Source organism: Vidua macroura, chromosome 18, assembly GCF_024509145.1.
Source record: "Vidua macroura isolate BioBank_ID:100142 chromosome 18, ASM2450914v1, whole genome shotgun sequence".
NCBI classification, from domain to species: domain Eukaryota; kingdom Metazoa; phylum Chordata; class Aves; order Passeriformes; family Viduidae; genus Vidua; species Vidua macroura.
In genome coordinates this window covers 11,691,373-11,713,613 of record NC_071588.1, presented here as the reverse complement: position 1 = coordinate 11,713,613, position 22,241 = coordinate 11,691,373, and the positions used below count along the sequence as shown (strand labels likewise).

Below are 22,241 nucleotides of genomic sequence, written 5' to 3'. Positions count from 1 at the left end.
ACATTTAGTAGCTGCCAGGTGAAAAATGCTGGAAATTACTTCTGCTTCAGCATTGCTCAGAATTGACAGGAGAAACACTACAGCAGCATCTAGATTTCCTGCCTCCATTTCCAAACAAATTTGTCTGGCAAGAACTGGGCAGAAGAAAGGATGTCGGTCTGAGGTGCACCAGCAGGGCCACATGGAAGGAGAGCCAGCAGGATGGGATGGCCCAGTCACAGCTGGCAAAGCTGTTGCATGGTGCAGTTATGGACCCTCAGGTCCTGCTGTGGAACACCCCCTTGGGTGAAAACAGCTCTACTTTGTGTTCCATACACAGCTGTGAAGGATTTCTACTGCCACGATGGAAGGAGTCTTCCAGTCCACTTGGGTCTCTCACTTTAGTCCATGCTAAACTCTGCTGTGAAAGCAAAGGCAGCACCAGGGAGAGAGCTCTCCAGAAGGATCAATCAATGGAGAAAGCTAATAATATAATAAAAAAATACTTGCACACAAGATCCAGCCAGCCGGATCTTCCTGGGACAAAGGCACTCACACTCTCTTTTACAAATATATTTTATTATTTTAATGCTTATTAAGAAATGTAACCAAGACAGACTCCGCAGCACCAGCGGCTCCTCACTGCCCAGCAGTCTGATGACTTCACAGATATGAAAACTTCACAGATTCAAAAAAACCTTTGGTCAATGCACTTTAAATACATTTGCATGCACAGATTCTCCCACTCCCTTCCCCCCCCCCCCCACCAATGGTAACTGACAAAGGGAAAACAACATCTATATCATAAAACATTTAAATTAAAAGAGTAATTGTTTCATACTGACAGCATGTGCAGCAGGCTGTTCATAGTGTCTTGGTTTGCAGACCACAGAGAACCTCTCCACAGGACAGGGCAGGAACACCAGCTCCTGAGACAGTGGGGGGAGGGATGGATGTTCTCAGATCAACAGGTTCCAGTCTTGATTTTAACACATCCTTGCGTGAACAGCCCCAGGAAGCAAGTAAGGTGGGAAGTTATACACAACATTGCCCCAGCCTGGGGATTCTCATCTATCTCATGCAAATGAGGAACTGGTGATTTTTGTTACTCTTTATGTGTTTTGCCATAAAGACAGCCAGAACTCAGGGTTGGAAAGAAAAAAAAAATGCTGAAATGACTCAGTGCAATTTGATGCCCAAAACAATTTGGAAGAGAACTGACTTTTAGGCAGCTGAACTTAGCAAACACCACCAGAGAGTACTGCATGCAGGTTTAATGCATTGTGGCACCACTGCAGCCTGTTTGTCCTTCCACAGAACTTGGTTGGAAGGATTTGGTTCTAGGTAGGGCCCATGCTCATGAAGCAGAAGGGGATTTGTTATACCTAGAGGTGCTCATGAAATGGGACAAATGTGTCTGGAAAGAACATAATCCATAAGAACCATCCCTGCCTCAGTCAATATAGACCCTACAAAGTGCACACCCCAGGAAGGGCTGATCCTTGCAGTGACCCCAGGAGAGCTGTAAGGCTGTACATCCCTTCCAGAGTCCTTCTCAGCAAGTCCCACCTTGGTCTCAAGCCAGCATCATCTCTACACCCCACAGCACCTCCCAGCACATTCCTGCTCCCCTGAAATCCTCCCAAACACCTACTCTACAAATGCTCCTTCACTACCAAGAATTCCTGTCCATCCTGAGCCTCCAGTCTCCCACATCTTAGAGACTTCTGTATATCCACCAGCATCCCTTGAGGCATCTTCAAAAAATGATCAAAGGCTTAGACTATTCTATGTCATTCCAAGTCCACCTGCACCCTAGCACCAACTGGGACCAGTGAGAAACCCTTTCTGTCTCCCGTATTTCCAGCTGTCCCACCATGCAAAATTGCTTCTTGGTTCAAAAGCTGCAATTCAAACTTGCACAGAGCTTTGAAACATCACTGATCCAAATGGGACTCTGCAGGATACAGCTGTAAGTGCATTTATTTGCACACACAAAAAGCAGTGCCCTATTGAGGAGAGAGCCCCAAGAACTCTTGGTAAAATTACTCCTGGCAAATGATCAAACATTGCTTTCTCCAAAACTCTTATAAAGCAAATAAACTCTGGAGCCTAAGAGTCTTCAGGGAATGGTGAAATTCATGGAATGCCCTCACACCAAATGAGGCACCACATCTCTCTATGCATCTTCAGACTTTTTTAACAAGAAGTTCTTGTTCAATTAAATTAGTCTCTGCTGACCCCAGTTCCTACTCTCTGGACCCACTGCACCTGGGATTCCCAGGAAGGTCTTCTCCAGCCTCTCCTGATAGTCATCTCATTCTTCCCTTTGTCTTGGCACCATCTTTATTTATCCAGAACAACTGGATCAGCTAAACGTTCTCCAGCTGGAAGAAAAATGAGTGGTCCTAGGAAGTTTGGAAGGCAGGTACTTCTCTCAAGAGTGGAGAGCTGCCAGGAGAAGGAAAGAGCACACTTCATTGATGGGACCTTTTTTTTTTTATGGACAACAAACCAAAAAGCAGGAAGCCCTGAAATTATGATCCCTAGGAAACAAGAAATATGAAGTCAAAAATTCTGTTCAAAAGGCTCCTGTTCTCCCCAACAACTGCTTCAGAAACATCCTCTGAGGGGCCATCTCAGCCATATGTTTGCCAGAAGGCCTAGCATGTAGTGCAGCTGCCATCCCTTCCTTCCTGTGACTGCAGACAGCTCCACAAACCACGCCATCCATACCCTGCTCTTCCTCCTGCTCACAGCCCACCCCTTGACACAACCTTTTCACTTCAAGTCTTAATCACTAATATTGAAAGGGACTGGATATACTTGAGAGCAGCTCAAGCAGCAACACAAATGCTAAATTCAAGACATGTGGAAAGTCACTAAGCTCACGTGGTGATCTGGTTGGGCAGGAAAGTTTTCCAGAGCAATCTGGAAAGCAAAGCAATCCTAAATTTGTCCATCAATATAGATCAACTTGATTCTTGGGGCAACCAAGCAAGAAACTGCCACAAGTAAGTGTGGAGATACTCAGGAAATATAGAAAGTTACCAATCTACACCAACTGTTGTAAGTCTGATCCAATGCAGTGCAAACCATCCCTTTACCAATGGCAGCTAAAGCTCAACAGGCAACACTTCTGCACTCGTGTGTGTTCCAGCACATGAGCAATGCTGGTATTTTCCCACACTTCCTTCCCTGCTCTGGGTCTTTGTGGACCTAATTAGTATTGACATGAGTGCCGGATGTAATCTTGTGTTATTCTTAGAAACATTTCAACTCCCAGCTGAGGCCTGAAGAGAACAGCCCCCCGTTTTCCTGAGTTCCTCTGCCACTGTTACAGGGGGTCAGAGAAGCCATCACACAAATAACCTACAGAAATATTGCATCAAGAAGGATCAAGAATGACAAGATCCTGAGTCACCCTGTGGAGGAGCTACCTATGACGTCAGTCACAGGGAAATGGCTCAGTGTTCCTTCATGCTGCTGGAGTGATAATCCTCTCCTCTGACGTCAGACCACGGGGAAGAGCCCTGCCAAGAAAGCAGCAGTTCAATTAAACCACAAAGTCTATTGTTTTACAAACTGGCCTGTCTTTCTGCTAAGGACTGTGGTGGCAGCCACATCTTTTTATCCCTCTCACAGTAAGCTTTGTGCTAGCCCAGAGCAGCTACATACTCAAACACATTCAGCATCATAAACGTCTCCCCACATGCATGTAGGGAAACTGGCAAAAAGAAAATTCTCTTCAAAATAAAACTGATTTTTCATTTTAATAGTTCACAATATATAAAATAAACATGGAATAAAACCACACAGACCTAACCTGCTCTTCCTCAAGTATGAAAATCCCCCTTGGCTTCTGAAATGTTAGTGGACAGACATGAGGAGGAACCAGACTGGGGGAGGATATTTCTCATGTTTTCAGCTAGGGAATAAGCTTCAGATCCCCAGAATTACCAGACTTTTCACTTCCTAATAGGACCACTACTGCCTGTAGTGTACCAGACGGCTGGTAGTACTGGACATGGATTATTTGTCTGAAAAACACAACCCAGACAATCTTCAGGTAGAATTCAAGCTGATGTGGTTTTCTGCTGTCCTTGAGCTCCGGACTTCCTTAATTTTCCTTCCAGAAAATTACCAAACTGCAGTGAAACACCTCTGCAACCAACCACAGCAGTGTGTACACTTGCTGCAGCACAAATTTGCCTGTTCTCTTCTACAGAAAGTAGAATCTGCAGTTTCTAAGCTGAGTTCCAATACTACTGACACCTTTCAGATTCTCAGAGCAGGAGCATCTTCTAACCAGACAGAGCCCAGAGCTGCCTCTGTTGGCCTCTGCACCACAGGGACACATCAGGCTTCACAAGAAAAAACTGAAATCACAGGAGAAAAGGGGTTTTAAATAAAGCTCATTGGAATTCCAAAATTAGGTCAAGGTATGTGTGTGGATTACTCTCTATCCCAAGAAAGAAGTAAAAAAAAAACTTGCCTCAGCCTGTTGAATGAGGATGAAGATGACTGAAATATGGAATATTACCTCCCCTCACACACATCTGGGGCCATGGAAAGAATTTGCATTCTAGGAGCTCAGGAGGAGAAGCACAGAGGCAGGGGGAAAGCAGAAGGCACCACCAGCCTAAAAAGAGATCACACACTCACAGCCCTTCACAGCCCTGCCCTGACGACACAGCCCACAGCACTGCTAACAGCCCTTTTGCAAAGGGAAATCCTTGGCAAGGCTCAGCTTTGGTGATTTGTTGGACAGAGTGGAGTGCTAAGAGGTTATATTTGCCATGTGCATCTGGAACACTGAGCACTCAGGGAACGGGTATGAGTTCTTGCCCATCTTTTATAAGTTAACATAAAGTAACCTTATCATCACATGGAAAAAAACCATTTGAGCAACCTGTTGCAGAATAAGCTTTAAGAACACAAACTGAAAGACAAAGTGCCATGGTTGAAAGTATCCAGAGTTCCCATCAGGAAGGTAAATTCCTTCCCTCTCCAAACAGCTCCTGGCGTCCTTCCTGACAATAGATTTTGCTATCCCCCCTTCTGCTTGTTCCAGGGCCACAGTACTCAGAGGCCCTTCCCAGTTGCTCTTTATTATTCAGGGAATACTTCCAGCCACGCTTCTATTTCCATTGGTAAAGACAGCAAAACCAACACTCAACCACAGGCACAGTACAGCAAAGTGTCCCGAAATCCCTGCATCAGTAGTCTCCCAGTGCTGAACTTGGAATGCCATCCTCGACCTTGGCCCTGCTCTTGGTGACAGGTCATTGATGGGTAACTTGTCCCTCCTTCCTTAGTCCACTTCAGTGCTCTCTTGGCTTTTCTCCAGTCTAGTATTTAGGATCATCCAATAGTCCTGGATATGGACACCTTTCTCCACAGCGATCTGAATACACTGCTCTCCCCCCGCCCCCCCACCTCCGTTCTGCCATGGCAGATGTCACCAATGGAAAAAAAAAATAATTCTACCAGGAAAACTTTGAAAGTCTCATCAGGAAACATCAGCTGCAGCAAAGGCTGCTCTTTCCAGATCTGAGTAAGATACCTGGGCATCAATTAGCTCTTCACTGTGAAGCTCCCTATTCAGGCAAGCATCTGAGAGAATCCCATTTTTGCAGGAATGTGGGAGATGCCCATTTGTCTCCAAGTCCAGAGCATTTCCATTCTGGTGCCATTCCAAGCCAGCTTTGCACTTGTTTAAGTCCTGCTTTTCGGGATCCCTGTGGATCTCTCCGTTGGTGTATACCTCTAGTGCATACTCACTGATCCGTATGCTGGCGTTCTCTGCGTCCCCGCCGTGGGTGGAAGTCCTGGAGCTGGCTGCTCCTGCCTTGAACGGCTCCTTGCGGCCCAGGATGTGCTGGCTGATGATTTTACGGAAGGTGTGTCGGAACTCCCTGATGCGGTAGGCATAAATTAGAGGGTTTACAACCGAGTTAGCGTGAGACAGGATAATAGCCAGATACATCAGCCAGAGGGGAGCGTGGGCACAATTTGGGCAAAAAAGGGTAAAGCAGTTAATGATGTGTAGTGGAAGCCAGCAGACTGCAAACAGCCCGACAATGATGGCTAAAGACTTGGCTGCATGGACTTCCTTCTGCAACGTGGAGCGGGAACGTTCCCCATGTACCATCTTGTTCTCCATCTGCTTGAGCTGGCGCCGGGCTGCCATGAAGATTTTCAAGTAGATACCAAACATGAGAAGGAGGGGCAGGAGCACACAGGCAAAGAAGTTGTAGTAGACCATGTACTCCATGGTGACCACAGCCTCGAAGAGACACGCCACCATGCTGTTGCTGCAGTTGATGGGAGAGGACCAGTTGGAGCCCAGCTCTTCGATCTGGGCACGCTTGTGCCACCCCAGCATTGGGGTCAGGCCGATGATGAAGGACAACACCCAGCAGATGGCAATGATGCCTTTGGCTCGAGAGCCGGTCACCAAGCCATTGTACCTGTAAAGCAGAGGAGATGGGAGCTGTATCAGTGTCATTCAACAAGCTGCTGGCACCTACACAACCTCACAATGGCCCCATGTTCCAGAAGACAGTGAGAAAGGCACCTGCTTCATCAGAGGGGCCTTTTCACTGATGTGCAGAACCCATGCAGTACACCAAGGACATGGTGACACTGTGAGCCACCTACTTCCCTCCCCTTTCCTTTAAGCAGTGAATAGTTGACAGAAAAGCAGGGAAATTAATTCAGTTTTCATCTGTGCTCCTTCACTCCACCAGTCCACTTGGGTGTGCACATAGATCTTGCAGCCTGGATAACCAAGAGCACTGCTCTGACCCTTGTGATGAAGACCACCGTGGGTCTCTTGCCAAAGGCTAAGGCAGCGTCTCCTTCCTGGCAAAGGAGCAGCCTTTTAGCATGGAATTGTTAGGTCTGTCTTGCAGTAGATCTGTAAACCAAACAGCACAAAAGAGCCTGGAGGCACAGTGCCACCAGCCCTGCATCCACATTCTGGTGTGCTCCAGGGAAATCCTGCTGGCTCAGCTGCAGCAGCCAGGTTGGCATTGCCTGCATGGCACTCTGTTCCTCAATGGCACTTTCAGGAAGACCAGCACCACCAACTTTCTTGAAATAATTGAGGCAAGTCAACAGTTTTCCTCATCAGCCCAGCTAAGTCGACCCCATGTGTTTCTCAGAAAAGAGGAATTAAGCTGGGAACAATTCCCTGACTAAGGTATGCCATGGCCTGCACTGCACACACCAAAGGGACCTCAGTGGTGGAGGTATTGATGCCTGGCTGAAGCCAGCGCTGTTAACAGTAAACTTTCCAAGATCTGTTGAAAGAAACAATAAGCAACATGGTAAGAATCTGACACAGTGCAGCAGAGACCTTGGTTAGTTCGAAATATCAGCCAGTTTCCAGGGCCTCACAGGTTACTGTGAGTCCTGAGCTGACTCCACCAGTTCTCCCCTCTGAAAATGTAAATTAGGGCAGCAGTTTAACATTTCAATGCAATTTCCTTCCCTGGGTAATGCTCAGCATGGAAAGTAGATGGCTGGATTCCCACATTGTGCAGCATGGGTCCCACACTGTATTTGACCGGACAGTAGCCCTGGGCTCCCAGTGTTTACTCAGTGCTCCTTCTCCCTCTGTCCCCAGTTCTCTCCGAAAACAAACTTTACAAGAAATAATACAACAAGCCACAGAAATCTTTCCATCTCCCAGTGAAATAATTACTCCCACAGGTTCATGCTCCTATCCCAACACAAGTTCAAGACAGGGGAGAAGAGTGGCTGCTTTTGCACAGTAAAGAATGGAGATCCTGCACATGCTTTAAATCCCTGACAATAGACTTTGGAAAAAAACAAGACTCATCAGGCTTGAATTTCCCTTTCTCAGTTGCATTTTAAAACCAGAAAAGAGTAAGTGGATAAGGGAGCCAACCACACAATTCCCAGCATGAAAAACACACCTAAATTGCCCTTCCAGAAATGAGGAAGGAATTCAGCTGATTCTGAGGGAGAAAAAGGTTTTTTCCAGCAATTAGTGGATCCTGCCCAGTGCTTTAAGGATGCAAAGCGCACGGCATGAATGGTAGCAGAGAGCTGCTCCATTCAGACCTCATCAACACATCAAAACAGCATCTGTGCTTTGAAATGTACACTCAGGGAGCAAGAGAGTGGCTGGAGGCCCTTGAAGCCTGAAAAAACAATAAAACAAACCAACCAACCAAAACAAAACAAACAAAACCAAAACAAAAACACAAAAAAAACACCCCACAAAAACAAACCCCAAAAACATCCCACAACCATCAAAACCCTGCAGCCCTGGAATTAGCTACATCTTGTCAGAGGAATTTTGAAATTGTGCAGCTGTTATCCCACGACTAGAGATGTCCCTTCCCTTCCACTAAAAATATATTCACTACTGCTCCAGACAAACACCCCGCCACACTTCCCCCTCCCTCTTGTCCTTTGGGGATTCCCATGCAAGAAGCTTTATAAGGCTTCAGAACAGCACTGAATCCAAGCAGCTTCCCAGCTGCAGAGCATTGTGCTGGAGTGCATGTCCATGACACCTTGCTCAATAACTCTGAGGGTCAGGACAGAAAGCTCACACCATCTCCTGACAAAGCCAATGGCCTTGTGCTGGCCAGGTACCCACTAGAAGTGTCAATTTGTTTAGGAGAGCTTAATTTCTCGGATCCACATGAGGCACCTCTGACTGAGTTGGCTGAGGTAGCATTATAATCCAGATGGGCTTTCCTGGACTCTTTCCTCTTATCCACTTGGAGATGTCATTGAAGACATTGTGTACATCTTTGTGTACTTTGTCTCAGTATCTTTCCAGGCTCACAGCAGCCAGGCCAAAGCCACTCTCCATATCCTCAGTGCTGCAGAGCTCTACAGGGTAACTTCAGGGCTTCCGAGACTCATCCCCTACCCTGGGAGTTGCTGGCACCATGCAGGAGACACAACCTGCTGAAAGGAGCTGGTCACACCTGCAGCCCATGATCTGCATAGCTGGCAGGTGACTTTGCAGCATGTCTGATGTGTCCTGACAGCACTGGATTGTCTGTGCACCAACAGTTCTGCTTCCTGGAAATAACACACTAGCTACACAAACAACCACTTCTGCTTGTGAAATTCCAGACAAAGGATGTGACTGCAGAGCACAGGGATGCTCATGGTGGGGATAGAGTCACATGTCTCCTCTAAAAAGCAAACCCAACTTTTGCAAACACCTGAAAATGTGAAAGTTTTCCCCAAAATAGTTTCAACCTGCCCTGCTGCTCTCCCAACCAACCAGCTGGTAAAATGGAGCAGGAGAACAGCTGCCCTTGGTGAATGTACAGCTCCTCTGGGCTGCCTAGAGTAACCTGGCTGTGGATGTGCCACTTCTGGGTCCTTGGACTAAGTCCTGTGCCATGAAGACAAAGATTCCTGCAGAGTCTTTGAGATTGGGTGGGAGACAAAGCTGGTAGTCTGTCCAGAGTGTCTTCAGGGAGAAGTTAAGATCTTTCAATACACTGAGTGATATGTAGCTGCCCTAACTCACCATCACAATGTCCAGCCATCCTGCTGCTTGTCTTCCAAACCCTCCTTTGGTGGACAGCACTGCACATCCTCTGTCAGGTGTGGAGCATTTTTGAGAGACCTTTACTCATCACCCAGAATGCCTGTGCTCAGCTGAGGGCTTTGTTCTGAATTCCAGCACTGCTCAAAGGTGTTTAACAAATCACTACAAAATGCTGCTCACCAAGCACATCCACTCAACAACCCACAGCTCAGGCAGCTGCAGCCATCAGGGACAGGACCAAGCAGGATATTACATGTATGTGGAAATGAGAGACCCTGGCAATCCCAGATCATCCAGGAAATCTGTGACAGGGCAAGAAATCACACTGAGACCTTCACATGTACCAACTAAGCAACCTTTCCCAAACCACTCAGTCCAGAACCTTCCTCTCTATTGCCAGGTACCAACTGATCCTGGTGTTTATCCACGCTATGGAGATGGGGGAGATGGGGTCCCACAGGTGGGCACAGGTACCCAGCATTATCTCCTCTAAACAGCAGAAGCAGGAATGATGGGCAGACACAGTTCTGCTTGTGACGTGATCAGCTTCCTGAATAAAACCTTGGTAACAGCAAGTTCTGTGCAGGCCACGAAGGCACTGCTTTCAAAGCTGTGCCCATTTAAAAGAAGGAGGGGAATTACTCTGTTTTCACATCAGCTGAACCTGCCTTAAATCTATTTAACATATGAGCATATGTAGGAAATGCCTACCATAAAGTCAACAGGTTTATGGTGAGCAATGAAAGAAATAAGTCCACATATGGCTCAAAGTGGCAATAAAACATTAAAACCCTGATTCACTGGTTTACATGCTCACATATGAGCATTTCAGAAAGGAACCCTAGGGAATTAAAGCAACTACTGAAACAGGCTGTTCTCAGCTCAAAGATCCCTTGCACATCCTATACTTTATTCAGGGTTGGTGTTCATCTCCCCTGTTCTTCCTAGGCTTTGGGAAGCCAGTTCTTCATGTCCTCTGGCAGAAAAACACCCCAATGCCACTTCAGAACTGCAGTTTAAATCACCACCACATGGGATAAATGAGTCCCAAAGCTCCAAACATCAGGGAGCTGCACCTTAAATAATGTTTCCCCAGAGAAGCATTGCAGCAGCAAAAGCAGCTTTCACCAGAGGAAAAGGCCTGCAGTTGGCACTGTATGACCGACGTGTTTCATGCTTGAATCCAGCACAGAGAGCAAGCAGCAACCTCAGTAACCTCAGCAAACTTTTCTGTTTGGCTGCAGGAAGGAAAATTTCCCCTCTCTTCCAGTGTGTTGGAGCTACCTGTCCTTCCCCTGGGAATGTCTTTACACAAATGCCTGCACCGGAGCACGTGGCTGGGCGCGCTGCCCACGGAGCCCTTGCTGGCACCACGGAGCCTGGAAAGCAGCAATTGTTCTTGGCCCAGGGCTTCATCCTGGGGTTCAGACTCACAGCCAGTTTTGTTCAGAGCACCTGGGGGTTTGACATTAGCCAGTGCAGGTTTTCAGGTACCTGCCATGTGAGAGACCTCGTTTGTCCTAGAGTGAACAATGGCTCGGGCTCCCTTCCTTGGGAGTGCCTTACTGCCACTTGCAGAGTGTTTCATTTGTATAAAATCTGGCAGAATTCAGCAAAATGCCTGAGAACTTGTGGAAAATTGAACAAAAAATTCTACAAATTCTACAAAACGTTTCAATTATTTGAAAGGCAGAACACATAAGATATTCACAAATTAGTTTTTATCCATTTTAAAATTTCACCTATAAATGTCTTTTCTCATTGCAGTTTTTTGGAGGAGGGTCTTTTCTCCACAGAAAAATAATTTCAAAGTTAACTAATAATGTACCTAGGGGTCCAAAACCAAGCGGTATCAGAACACTCACTCTTCTGCCTTCTTAATACTGACAGTTGATTTCTGTGGGAATGCACATCCACATATGCAGTTATCTTCATTAGGACAAATCAGACATGAAATACTTAAAGAGAAACAGAAGAACAAAGCACAGGTTTGGCCCTTTTTGGTTTTGCTAGAGTGAAAGAAGTCTGGTTTATTAATGATTCAGCTAATGAATATTAGGAATACCTGGTGGTACCTCTCATGTCCCGTGAGGAGGAAAAGGAGCCTTCCAGGTATTAAAGGATGTGGTGAAAACAACACACTGTTAGTGACAGAACTTTCCTTCAAGTTGTTTGACCCATTTTTGAGACAAACAGCTATTAGAAAAAGAAAAAACGTGAGGATGTGGGCAATCTAAATTATACCACATTTCCCTCTTCAGACAATCAGCTTTCACTTCCTCAGCATGTCTGAGGCTATAAATGCTTATTCATCCATAAATTCTAAAGGGGAAACACAATTGACAAGTACATCACTCCTGCTGTGAAAGAACAAACCAGCAGAGGACAGAGAGGAGGAGGAACCCATGGATTTACCTGTGGGTTTCTGCATCCAATCAGTCCCTCTGTTCCTGGGGCAGAAGAGGGTGTGCTCTGTTTTTTCCAAAACAAGATAGTGAAACCGGTGTCATGCCCAGCACTGATGTAGTCTGGTTTTTTGAAAAGACTCTTTACCTTGGCTGTACCAGGAAATTAGATTTTCAAGACAATATAGTCACAGTGATAGCTCAAAATGTGGGCAGAAATCCAGATTTTTAAAATCCCTTTCCTGGCAAGTCATCCTCTAGCAATAAGAGTGCTTAAACTGTCAGCAGCTGTCCTCAGAGTTACCTCATGAGAGATGAAATCAAGACATCAGCCCTTCTCAAAACCATTTCAGAGGCAGCTCCCAGGGGCTACTCAACATATTTCCTTGTACCATCTATCATTATTTTGGTTTATGAACTGAAATCATCTATAGCAGAACTGTAGAAAAGTAGAGACAGTTGAGTTTATAGGTAACTATTATCAACAGAGTTTTCTCTGCAATGGAATGGAATAGTTATTCCTTACATCTGCATCAAAACTAAAGGCTGTAACAGGTATGACCAATAGGGTTTGGAAACTACTCATTAAATGCAATGTTATAGAGCACAAACTTGCTGAGGCAAGGCTTCAGGAAAGACTTGGCTGCACTGGTCCACATGGAAAGGCAATTTCCGCTCTCCAGGGCTCCCATTCTGGTTTTGAGCAGGAGGTTTGTGTTAATTGACATAAGTGCTGCATGACCAAAGTATTCAGAAGAGACAGGACTAAATTGTACAGATCAGCACAAGTGATTTAAGCTCAAGAAGAGTGAGGATGTCCAAAAACTCAAACTCAAGAGCACAAAAATCAGAACTTTGTTCCATTTTGCAGCCATGTTGGTTGTTCAGGAGACGAAGGCAGTCTCTCCTTTCCTGAGAGCATGCTGCATCCTCCTAAGGACAAGACAGGAAGGAAGGAGACTCCTACAATTCTCCTGCAGCAGCCTCTCCAGGGGCTTCCTCTCCATCTCTGGAGCTCAGCGAGTGCCTCGGAGCACTGTCACAGCAACGCAGCGCTGCCTCGCGCCCACGGGCACACACAGCCATCACAACAACCTGCTCCTGCCAAACTGAACTGAGCAGCAGCCTCTGTGTGCGTGGCAAAACTTCCCCTTGTCCCATGTCAGCCTCCCTGGTTGCACTAAGTAGCAGCCAGTCCTAGTCATTAAAATGTCCTTTTCTTTCTTTAAACTGCAGAGACCACAAAATCCCCATCTGTAGGCATGGGTTGTGACAAGCCTCCACCTTCACCTAACCTATGCTGTGCTGCCAGAGGCAGTGCCTGAGCCAATCCAAATCTTCCTAAGGCCTTTCTGCTTCCTCTCCCTTCACATTTAACAGACCCCTGAGAGAAAACCCCACCCCTCTCCCCCCAGCCCTGCTGCTACAGCTTCAAGCAGAACCCCCCTCCTCCCCACGGGGAGGGGGACAAGCTGACCTCACCCCCTTTCTGCCCTCCACCATCCCTCTGGTGCCACTGCTGCAGCTCAGGGCACAGTTTGCCTAGGCATGGAGTGGCAGCTCCCAGGCAGCACCTCTGTGATGCCATGGACACCCACCACAGGAGAACAGAGAAGAACAGGAAAAGGAAGCAACCAGAAAATCCACCAGCCAAAGCAGACTTTGAGATCTAGAAAAGTTGCTTTCAAAATACAGGAGAAAAAGAACCAATCCTCATTTAACTTTTCCTTCCTTGATTCATCTCCAGACCTGTGGTTTTTAGGGATGTTGAGCCCTCACCACCCCAGCCCAGCCCGTGCTTACCTGAGGGGTATTCGGATGGCAATGATTCTGTCGATGGCGATAGCAAGGAGGCTGAAGATGGAGCTCTGAGTCAAGACCAGGACAAAGCAGGCAATGAAAAGGCAGCCATAGAAGAAGGCACAGAAGCCAGTGCTGATGGTGATGGCAAAGGGGATTGCCAGCACCCCCACAGCAATGTCAGCAGCAGCCAGGGACACCACAAAATAGTTGGTGACGTTCTGCAAGTTGCTGTTCAAATAGACGGCCCAGCAGACCAGGATGTTGCCCAGGATGGCCAGCACGGCGATGATCAGTTCCAGGATGATGTAGGCTATGTCTGAGAGGAAGTCGTCCTTCCCATGTACTAGCATGGTGAGAACAACCAGGCCCAAAGCTCAGCGTTCATATCTGCAGAGCACTGAACAGCCAAGGCCCCTCAAAGCTGCCTGGGCTCTGTGGAGTGCTCGGCTGCCAGCCCAGGAAGGCTGCTCACACACACATTTTTCTCCCTATAGCTCTTCAAGGACTTTACAGTAGATGGTGTCAAGAAAAAAAGCCCAGGGTCTGCCGGCTCCAGCAAAGAGGATTAACCAGGTGCAGAATAATTCAGACTCCAGCAGACAAACGGACAGGAGAATATCTCTTGGGGACAGACAGTGCTCCCCAGGCCTCAGAGTCCAGCAGGCAGCGCAGCACAGCAGCTGTACTGTACAGCAGTGCCACATTGGCTGTGGTGCTTTGTTTCCTGTTGACAATCCCCCTTCTAGTCATGGCTTCCTGTCATCTCCATACCATAGCAACATCCTCTGGTCCTCTTTTTCACCTTTTCCCACCAGGACTTGGGAAATATTCTCTTCAGCTGAAGCAAACATTAAACTTCTTCACTTGCAGTTTCCTCTAAAAAGAAAAGAAAACATCAACCACATACACTAAGTAATCAGCTCTATGGAGGAGATGGAGAAAGCAAAATCTCATTAAAGTGGCACATTAAATTGATAATGGATATTACACAGACCTAGAAGAATACATTATTGGCAAAATTCTCACATTTTGTCTATCCTGAAAGCTGCAGGGCCAAACCCAAGTTCAGGAAGGCAGCGTTTCACAGTGGTGATGAGAAACAAGGGATGTTTTGTTTTCAAGGCTACCAACTGAGCTGGCACTTCAGCAGCTGCTCCACAGCCCGCCCTGAAACACGAGAGCCCCACTAATTATGTCCCAGCAAATGCTGAGGCTGCACAGAGGAAAGGTGGAGGAGCCTTTCACACACACCTGTCTCCCTCTGATGGCAAACACCGGGTTTGGGCCATCACGTGCTGCCCACCCTCACGTGCTTTGCCACAAAACCACTGCACCAGTACCCTGCTCTGCAAGGACATGAGCCCTCATTCATAGGGCAGCTACACTGCTGGCATGCGTGGTCACCCCTCTGTGGCCACAGCTGTCTGGCCTCCGTGTATCCATGAACAAGATCCATGGCAGGGAGAAGTGTTCAAGGCGTTCAGACAGGGACATCTTTGAGGACACTCCTGCTGACTGACCATGCACACTCTTTGCAAGGGTCTCTGCAAGCTCCCCTCCTGCAACTCCATCATTTTTGTTCATGTAAATCTGTATCCTATAAGCAAACCATTTGTTCATTATACCTGCACTGTCCATAGTGTTTGTTGCATCCAGGACAGCATCATCCTTTACCTTCAACCAGCCAGAACCAGGCCCACCAAAACACATCTCTCCCAGAAATACACACACAGACACAATGCCAATGCCATGGCTCAGGGCTGCATTCGAGTTCCTGCAGTGTCCTGCACACAGCTCTGGGACTAAAGCTGGTGCTGCTTGTGAGGAAACAAGCCTGCAGCTGCATTTCATACGAGCAGATACACATCACCTGCACGCCCTGCAGGTCACCTCATACCTCTGCTTCAGATATGGGTGCATTTCACCACAGTTTCAGCTAAAAATACAGAAGGCAGAACACAGTTCCCTGAGCTTTGTGCCACAGTCAAGAGATAATTGCTTGCTGTCCTCGCCTGTCACTTCCAGAGTGGGTTGCAAACCTTATTTAGCAAGCTTTAGCAATAATATTTTCTCATTAATTTAAGAAACAGCTTGATACATCAGAGGGTTAGGAGAGAGAGAAACACAGCACCAACTGATAAATCACCAAGCTCAGTTTTGGGTGCAACATGAACCTCCAAAACACGTGATTTCTGAGCCCCATCCACAGGTTATCTGGCGTGGTCTCACCCATCAGGGTTTGATGCCTTCACAGTTCACTCTGTTTTCAAGTCAGAAACCTAATTTCTCAGGATAAAATAAAAGGGTAAAGACAGTGATAATAAAAGAAAATATGATTAACTTGTGATTCACATCTGATCTCAGGAATATAATCTAATTTTAGACCTTTCATTGATTTAGAGCTCTATTGCTAATGCTGCATTTGAAAGGAAAGTGAATGATTCTTGGTGGTTTGGATGTGCTTCAAAACCTTCGCTTTTCTGTACCTTCAGCTATGTTGTTTCTGTGTTTTGTTTGGTTTTAGCAGAAGAAACCAACAGAAGAGATCAGTGTGTGATCTAGCTATTAAGAGGAAGATAAAGATCATCCATTTAATCTTTTTTAAAGAAGAAAAACCCCAAGAAGTCTCTGTATTGTCTGTGCTCCTACACCAAAATGTTCAGTTTTTCAATGGCTTCCTAAAGATGGCTTTTACTTTCTTGGATTTCAGAGATGTCAGTGATATGCCCCTGCAAGGATCTGCTTGTCCATTACAAATCCCAACAGGTTTGTTTCAAAGCAGTGATACTGAAACCTCACCCTCCAGCCCGGGATTAGAATGAATATAAGACAGAAATAAAGAAGATCTGGAGGCAGAGAGAACAGAAGGGGCAGGATGAGAAATAAACAATATTTTGTGCATGTGTGTGAGCAAGAAGGGAGAAAAAAAGACAGGAAAAAGCTGGTAGGAGGAAAAAAACAACCTAACAAAGGAAGCAGTGGGCAAAACAGGCTCCTAAGAGGAAGGGAGGGTGCAGGATGGCTGTGCCTGAGACTGAGGTGGGTGTGAGCCCCTGAGTCCCTCAGCAGGACAGAGTGGGAGCACACACCTCCCACAGGCTCCCACCTCACCATGCAGGACAAGAGCACATTCAAACTCCAGTGCCAGGCCAAGTTTAGAAAAATTTAACAAATTACTCTGACATACTTGGGCCCAAACTACTGCTAAAGCCACTGTAATTCCCCCACAAGCTCCTCTGAGATGGGGTCAGAAGAACTGAAGGAAGCCCTGTTTGGGAGGAGCCAGCCTGAGAACTGAGCACCTTAATCTTGATGCTCAGAGGATTTACCTGAAGTCCTGCTATGTTGCTCTTGCCCATCATGTTCACAGCTTATACACCTCAGTGAAGAGGATCAAAGCAAAATTATTGGATATTCTTCCCCATTTGAGAGCTCCCTTCAGTAGGATCACGAATCCATACTAATCCTAGATGCATTTTGTTTAACCTGGCTCTGGCTCATCTCAAACTCCAGCAGGACATGGAGGAAAGTTACAAACTTCTCTGTGCAGAACCTCCACGTACCAATGGCTCAGCACAAAGCTGAAATTTCCTACACCTTTGCCTGAACCTGAAAGAGAACAGTGCTGGAATCTGAAGTTTAATGGCTACATCACACACTGTTCTCTGACACAACAGAGCTTTTAACCTCCTACTTTGACTCTTTCATGGCCTCATGTTAAATTTGAATCTTTTATCTCTGAATTTGTTTGTCCCTTTCTTCCATCTCTCTACACAAACAGTGGCCTGATTCTTCATCCTAAGCCCCGGTCATTTATTCTGAAGCAATCAGAATGTTATGTCCAGAAAAGGACAGCATGTCCTTCCACCCTCTGCTCTCAGATGGGCCGGAAAACACTCGGAGTTCTGCAGAGCCAGCACATCTCAGGGGAGAAATGGCTGGAGCTGAGCAGGTGTCCCAGCCACGACAAAACATTTTGTCTCTGCTTCAGCACCGCTGAGTAGCCACTGACATTAGAAAAACCAATTACTGGCCACACAAGCCCAGCCTCACCTGCTGCTGACAGAACGTGCCACAGCCTGGGAGGGTTCATGTTCAACCTGAGCTCACCCACCTCTCCTCATTCCTCTCTCACAGTGTCAGCTGCTGTAGTGCTCACCTGACATAACAAATCTCCATTTCAGGAGTATTTGCAACTTGCTTTAAAACAAGAACAGGCTCAGTCTTTCTGCTTATACAGCTAGAAATTCACTGCACAGGGACAAAATGAATAGAGACCTCCCAGAGAAGATGACGTAGATCCAGAGGCAAAATGAAATTTATTGTAGAATTGTCTACTTCATGCAAGACCCAAAGGCTCAGCAATCAGGTCTAATAAGAAAAAATTAATTAACAATCTGCTTTACTCACTGGGGAAGTGTATATTTAACATCTCAGGCCCTTGAGGGATCAGCATGGCAAGCTTCTTGAAACTTCAGAAAAATAACCTGTATCACCCAACAGGCTGGACAGCTACAATTAGTATTTCTTCATAAGCCCTTGTTTTATTTTGTTAATTCCTTCTTGATACCCCGGGCTATGTTCCGGCCTTTCTCCCATTATTAAATAAACCCTTTTTGTCATTCTCAAACCTGTAAACCTGGTGCTCTGCTCGTTTGTAGTGACTTGGAACACTCTGTTCTCTCTCATATTTCAGTCCCAATGAGAAACTCCTCCTTGAAAATTCAATAAAGCATCTGCACAGCACGTTCCCATGAAGCAATTCACCAGCAGAGCCTAAGCAAGCTTTAGTTTGGCATCTCCAGTTGACTTTGGACCAAGGTGCTGCCCCTTCTCTCTCCTGAGGGCCAAAAGCATCGAGCTGAGCCCTCAGCCACTGCTTGGTTCAAATCACCCACCTCAGACAAGCTCATCTCCTGCTCTTGGCCCCTCCAGGCTGAGTCCATCCTGCTCTGGGAGGTTTGGGCTGCCCAGGCTCTGTCAGCTGGCAGACAGCAGATGCACCTCTGTGCCTGCCAGGCTCACAGTGCCTGTGACACTTCAGCTTGACAGCTCCTCTCACATATTAGCAAAAACTCCAGATGATCAGCAGCCCTTAGGGCACCCGAGACAGTCTGTGGGCACGTAGGTGACAGACTGCAGCTTCCCCAGGCCCCAGAGGGGTTGGTTTCTGTGTCTGCTCTAGGATGGGGCAGGAGAGGCAGCAGGCAGCTTAAGGGGGCCAGGGGGGGTGTTCATCAGGGCTCATTCCACAGATCACAATCTTACATCTCCTTCTGACAACATGACCCTTGCCAGGTACCAGCCACATGCAGATTACCTAACTCCCTTAGGGAAAATCCTTGAATTCACACATGGCCCTAAGCAGAAAATTTGGTGCTGCTAAATCATTTGTTTCCTACTTTCCAAAGCCTGGAGGGGGAGATGCTTGTCAGTTTTTATCCTCTCTTTGAAATCTCTTCAGCTCAAAGAGAATCTCCCTATCTTTTAAATCAAAGACTCCAAGAAATCTTGTCTCTCCCCACCACTTCAGAGGATCAAGTCACAATAAACGAGCCAATGTGCTCACAGGCAGAACACAAATTTGCAAAACAACCGGGGCTGTAAAACATGATGAAAACAGGTGTCCTTTGGGCAGCACGATAGGGAAGGCAGCAGGAGCACTTCTCTGTGCTGCTCAAGGGTTTCCTTTCTGTAGTTCAGTATTTTATGAATACTTCACGTAGAGCAGCTTCCCTGGGTCCCTGACTGCTCACACACAGCTGTGGGGAGCATCCCCAGCCCTGCCTCCCATGGAAGGATGAAGAGCTGTGGCTGGGTGGGGCAGGAAAGAGGAGGAAGGAGGCATCACCCACCTAACCAAGACATACATTTTCTGATTCCTCTCTTTGCTTTTTTATTGGCTGCTGCCTAAATGATCTTTTAGGTCATCTGCTTACAGTAATAGGAGGAAATTAAATATTAATAATAGACTATTTCCCTCTAGACTGCTCTTTGTTAACAAAGGATACAAGTGAAACAAAGCAGGCAAAATTATCAGCACACTGTGGTCTTGGTTTTCAGGTACCTAGAGCACTTGCACTTTCCCTCAGCCCTCCCTGGAGGCCCTTGCATGCCTGCCTGCATGGACACCATTGCAAGTGCAGAACATGGGCAGGTGTGGAAATTTTTGTTCTATCAAGGGACTCCAGGTGCCAGTCTGACCCTTCCAGGCACGTATCATCTGAGCCACTGATGCTCTGACTGCAAAAATGCAAGGCCGAGGATTTTTGGAAGCATAGACTTTGTCTCCTCTTGGGAAGTGAAGTCTGCTGTAATATAAGCCTACAGTGGGGTAAAGAGCTTTCTGGATAGATTTTGCAAGTTCTCCTGAAATAATAAGTAAAATGAGAGTTTCAGCTTTGCTAAATTTGGTGTAATCCCCTCTTACAGGAAAGCAACAGCCCTCCAAGACTTAAAACCTTCTCTTCATGTACTCGTGAAAGGCAGAAGAAATGGCTCTTCAGAGACCTGTACTGTGCCTGAACTTTGTCTATCAGTTTAAAAATGGGAAAGAGGGGCAACAATTCTGTTTTACATTTCCATCCCTGCTGCAGTCCAGGCCAAGAAAGGAAACTGTACTCCAGCAACAAGCATGGTGAACCTGGGTGTAAAGTCTTGACTGATTTACCAGAGATACTCAGACTGCTGCATGAGTGACAGCAACCGAAACCATGACAAAACCAGAACCCTGCCAACTTGTCCTGTGCCTCTCTTCTCCTCCTATTTATGCCCATTAGAAAAAAAAAAAAACCTAAAAAACAAAACTGCCCCAACAGTGAAATCCCACTGGACAGCAAGCAAGATGGACTGGCAGACAGGAATGGCTGATCCCAAACCAACATTGCAGCTTTGCCTCCTGCCCTCCCAGTGCTAGAAGTGGATTAATTTTTATTGTGGTAGCGGAAGATTAGAGCAGAACACATTTGACCATCTTTTCTTCCTAAGTGGATGTTATAAATGTTTAAAAGCAAGGAAAAAACCTCACAGTAATTATTCCAATTCTAATGGTCACAAAAAGCCAAGGAGGGCAAAACTAAGTAAGGATGAATGACCAGCAGTTAAATAAGCCAGATCAAACAAACAGAAGGGAAAATGGCTCCCCCGTGCTCACCAAAGTCTCGCTGGGCAGCAGGCGTCACGATATATTGCCAAAAGACACCGAAACATGTTGGATTTTTGAGCAAATTTTTTGTACTCAGAATGCCTGACGTTAATTTATCTATGGTAGCATTTCTAAAAGAAAAAAAAAAAAATAGAGCATTTGGATAGGCTTTCATAAGGCAGACAAGTAAAAAAGCATAATTAAAACCATGTACCATGGCCAGAAACAAGTTACTACTGCCAATATCATCCACAATGTCTCTGAGGAGCCAGTTTTCCTTTCCTGTGTGAGGGAAGAACTCAAAGGCAAACTCTGCCTCCTCACAGCCCTAGTAAAGCCAGCTGTGTTCACACATGAGGAGCATTTCCTTCAAGGACAAAATAAGAGAAATGAGGAAACAGAATATAAAGAAGAGGTGACCCACTGAGGAATACAGCAAGGGAAGAATTTACTCTGAAGATATTTATCATATTGCTAATGCATCCATTCTGGTCTATTTTAAAATAATGGAGCAGATTTATCTCCAGATGTGACTTTGCCTCTCATTTCTGGATGAAGTTTCCAGACAGGCAGTTGAGAATTGGGTACATCTGTTCGTTTTCTTGCATTTTTATTCAGTTATTCCCAAATCCTATTTGCCTTCTCTAAGTGCAGGTTATCTCTGCACCATGCCCTGTGATCCCTGCTCCCTCGAGCACTGTCCAGCAGGCTGCCAGGAGCGTTTGCATAAACTCTGATGGTGAAACAAAAACTCACCCCAGTGCAGGGCAACCAACATCCTCCTACAGCAGAAAGAATGTAACTCTTACTATCTCTCTCCATGTAACTTAAAATGATTCCCCGGCTGTCCTTCCCTATGCTGATGAAAGCATTGTACGACACTGCTCATCCCAAAAGCAGGCAAAAGCCACAATAACAAATTTTCTGTCCCCTGAGTTTGTTTCCAGCAACCTTCCCTCCATTTTGTAAGGTACTCTGACTGCTAAGGCTTATTTGCTCAGTGTCAGCTTCACCATCGTGCTTCTGTCGCAGCCTCAGAGCTATTTAAGACATTTTTAGGACTCTGCCACCCTCTGTGGATAAGGAGTTGATGCTCTGATGCTGCCCCGAGGCCACATGCCCTCACTTTGCCATTCCCTCTCCTCTTTGCTGTGACTTGCACCACACTGCTGTCCCCCTTGTGAGGTGACTTGCATTTCCACTATCACAGCCAGCCACACCGACACTGGAGGTACTCAAAGGGACTGGCTTTTTTCCCCAGGTCCTTGATTATAATCCGATTTATTAAGAACTTTCCAACGTCACTGTTACTGATCGCAGAGTGTCAGTGTGGTGCTGTGAGAACTCTTAAGTCCTT

At 46.3% G+C, this 22,241-nt stretch overlaps 2 protein-coding genes and 1 long non-coding RNA gene across 7 annotated transcripts in view; 1 reads left to right on the top strand and 2 right to left on the bottom strand.

The window, feature by feature from the left end:
- Positions 1-576: 576 nt before the first annotated feature.
- Positions 577-14,090, bottom strand: ADORA2A (adenosine A2a receptor). Of its 4 annotated transcripts, none has more exons than XM_053993488.1 (4): positions 13,741-14,090; positions 5,764-6,452; positions 825-908; positions 577-657 (listed from the first exon to the last, which is right to left on the bottom strand). In XM_053993488.1, the coding sequence occupies exons 1-3, from the start codon at positions 14,088-14,090 to the stop codon at positions 844-846; spliced, it is 1,104 nt and encodes a 367-aa protein (XP_053849463.1). In that variant the 3' UTR covers positions 577-657; positions 825-843. The 4 variants fall into 4 exon arrangements, with proteins under 4 accessions (XP_053849463.1, XP_053849464.1, XP_053849462.1 ...); XM_053993489.1 differs by lacking the exon at positions 577-657 and adding an exon at positions 3,420-3,512 and having other exon boundaries at positions 830-908; XM_053993490.1 differs by lacking the exons at positions 577-657; positions 825-908 and having other exon boundaries at positions 5,783-5,897; positions 6,131-6,452.
- LOC128816145 (uncharacterized) lies at positions 6,583-7,821 on the top strand. Its single transcript, XR_008439804.1, has 3 exons — positions 6,583-6,629; positions 6,732-7,186; positions 7,699-7,821. It is a non-coding gene; the product is annotated as an uncharacterized LOC128816145 (long non-coding RNA).
- A 453-nt stretch (positions 14,091-14,543) lies between the features above and the next one.
- The window catches only part of SPECC1L (sperm antigen with calponin homology and coiled-coil domains 1 like), an 85,014-nt gene continuing 77,316 nt past the window's right edge, over positions 14,544-22,241 (bottom strand). Inside the window, exon 16 of one of the 2 annotated variants that reach the window (XM_053993486.1) lies at positions 14,544-14,616. In XM_053993486.1, the coding sequence (XP_053849461.1) occupies positions 14,575-14,616 (42 nt within the window). In that variant the 3' untranslated portion in view covers positions 14,544-14,574. The remainder of the gene's footprint in view (positions 14,617-22,241) is intronic. The other variant, XM_053993485.1, reaches the window with a different exon arrangement.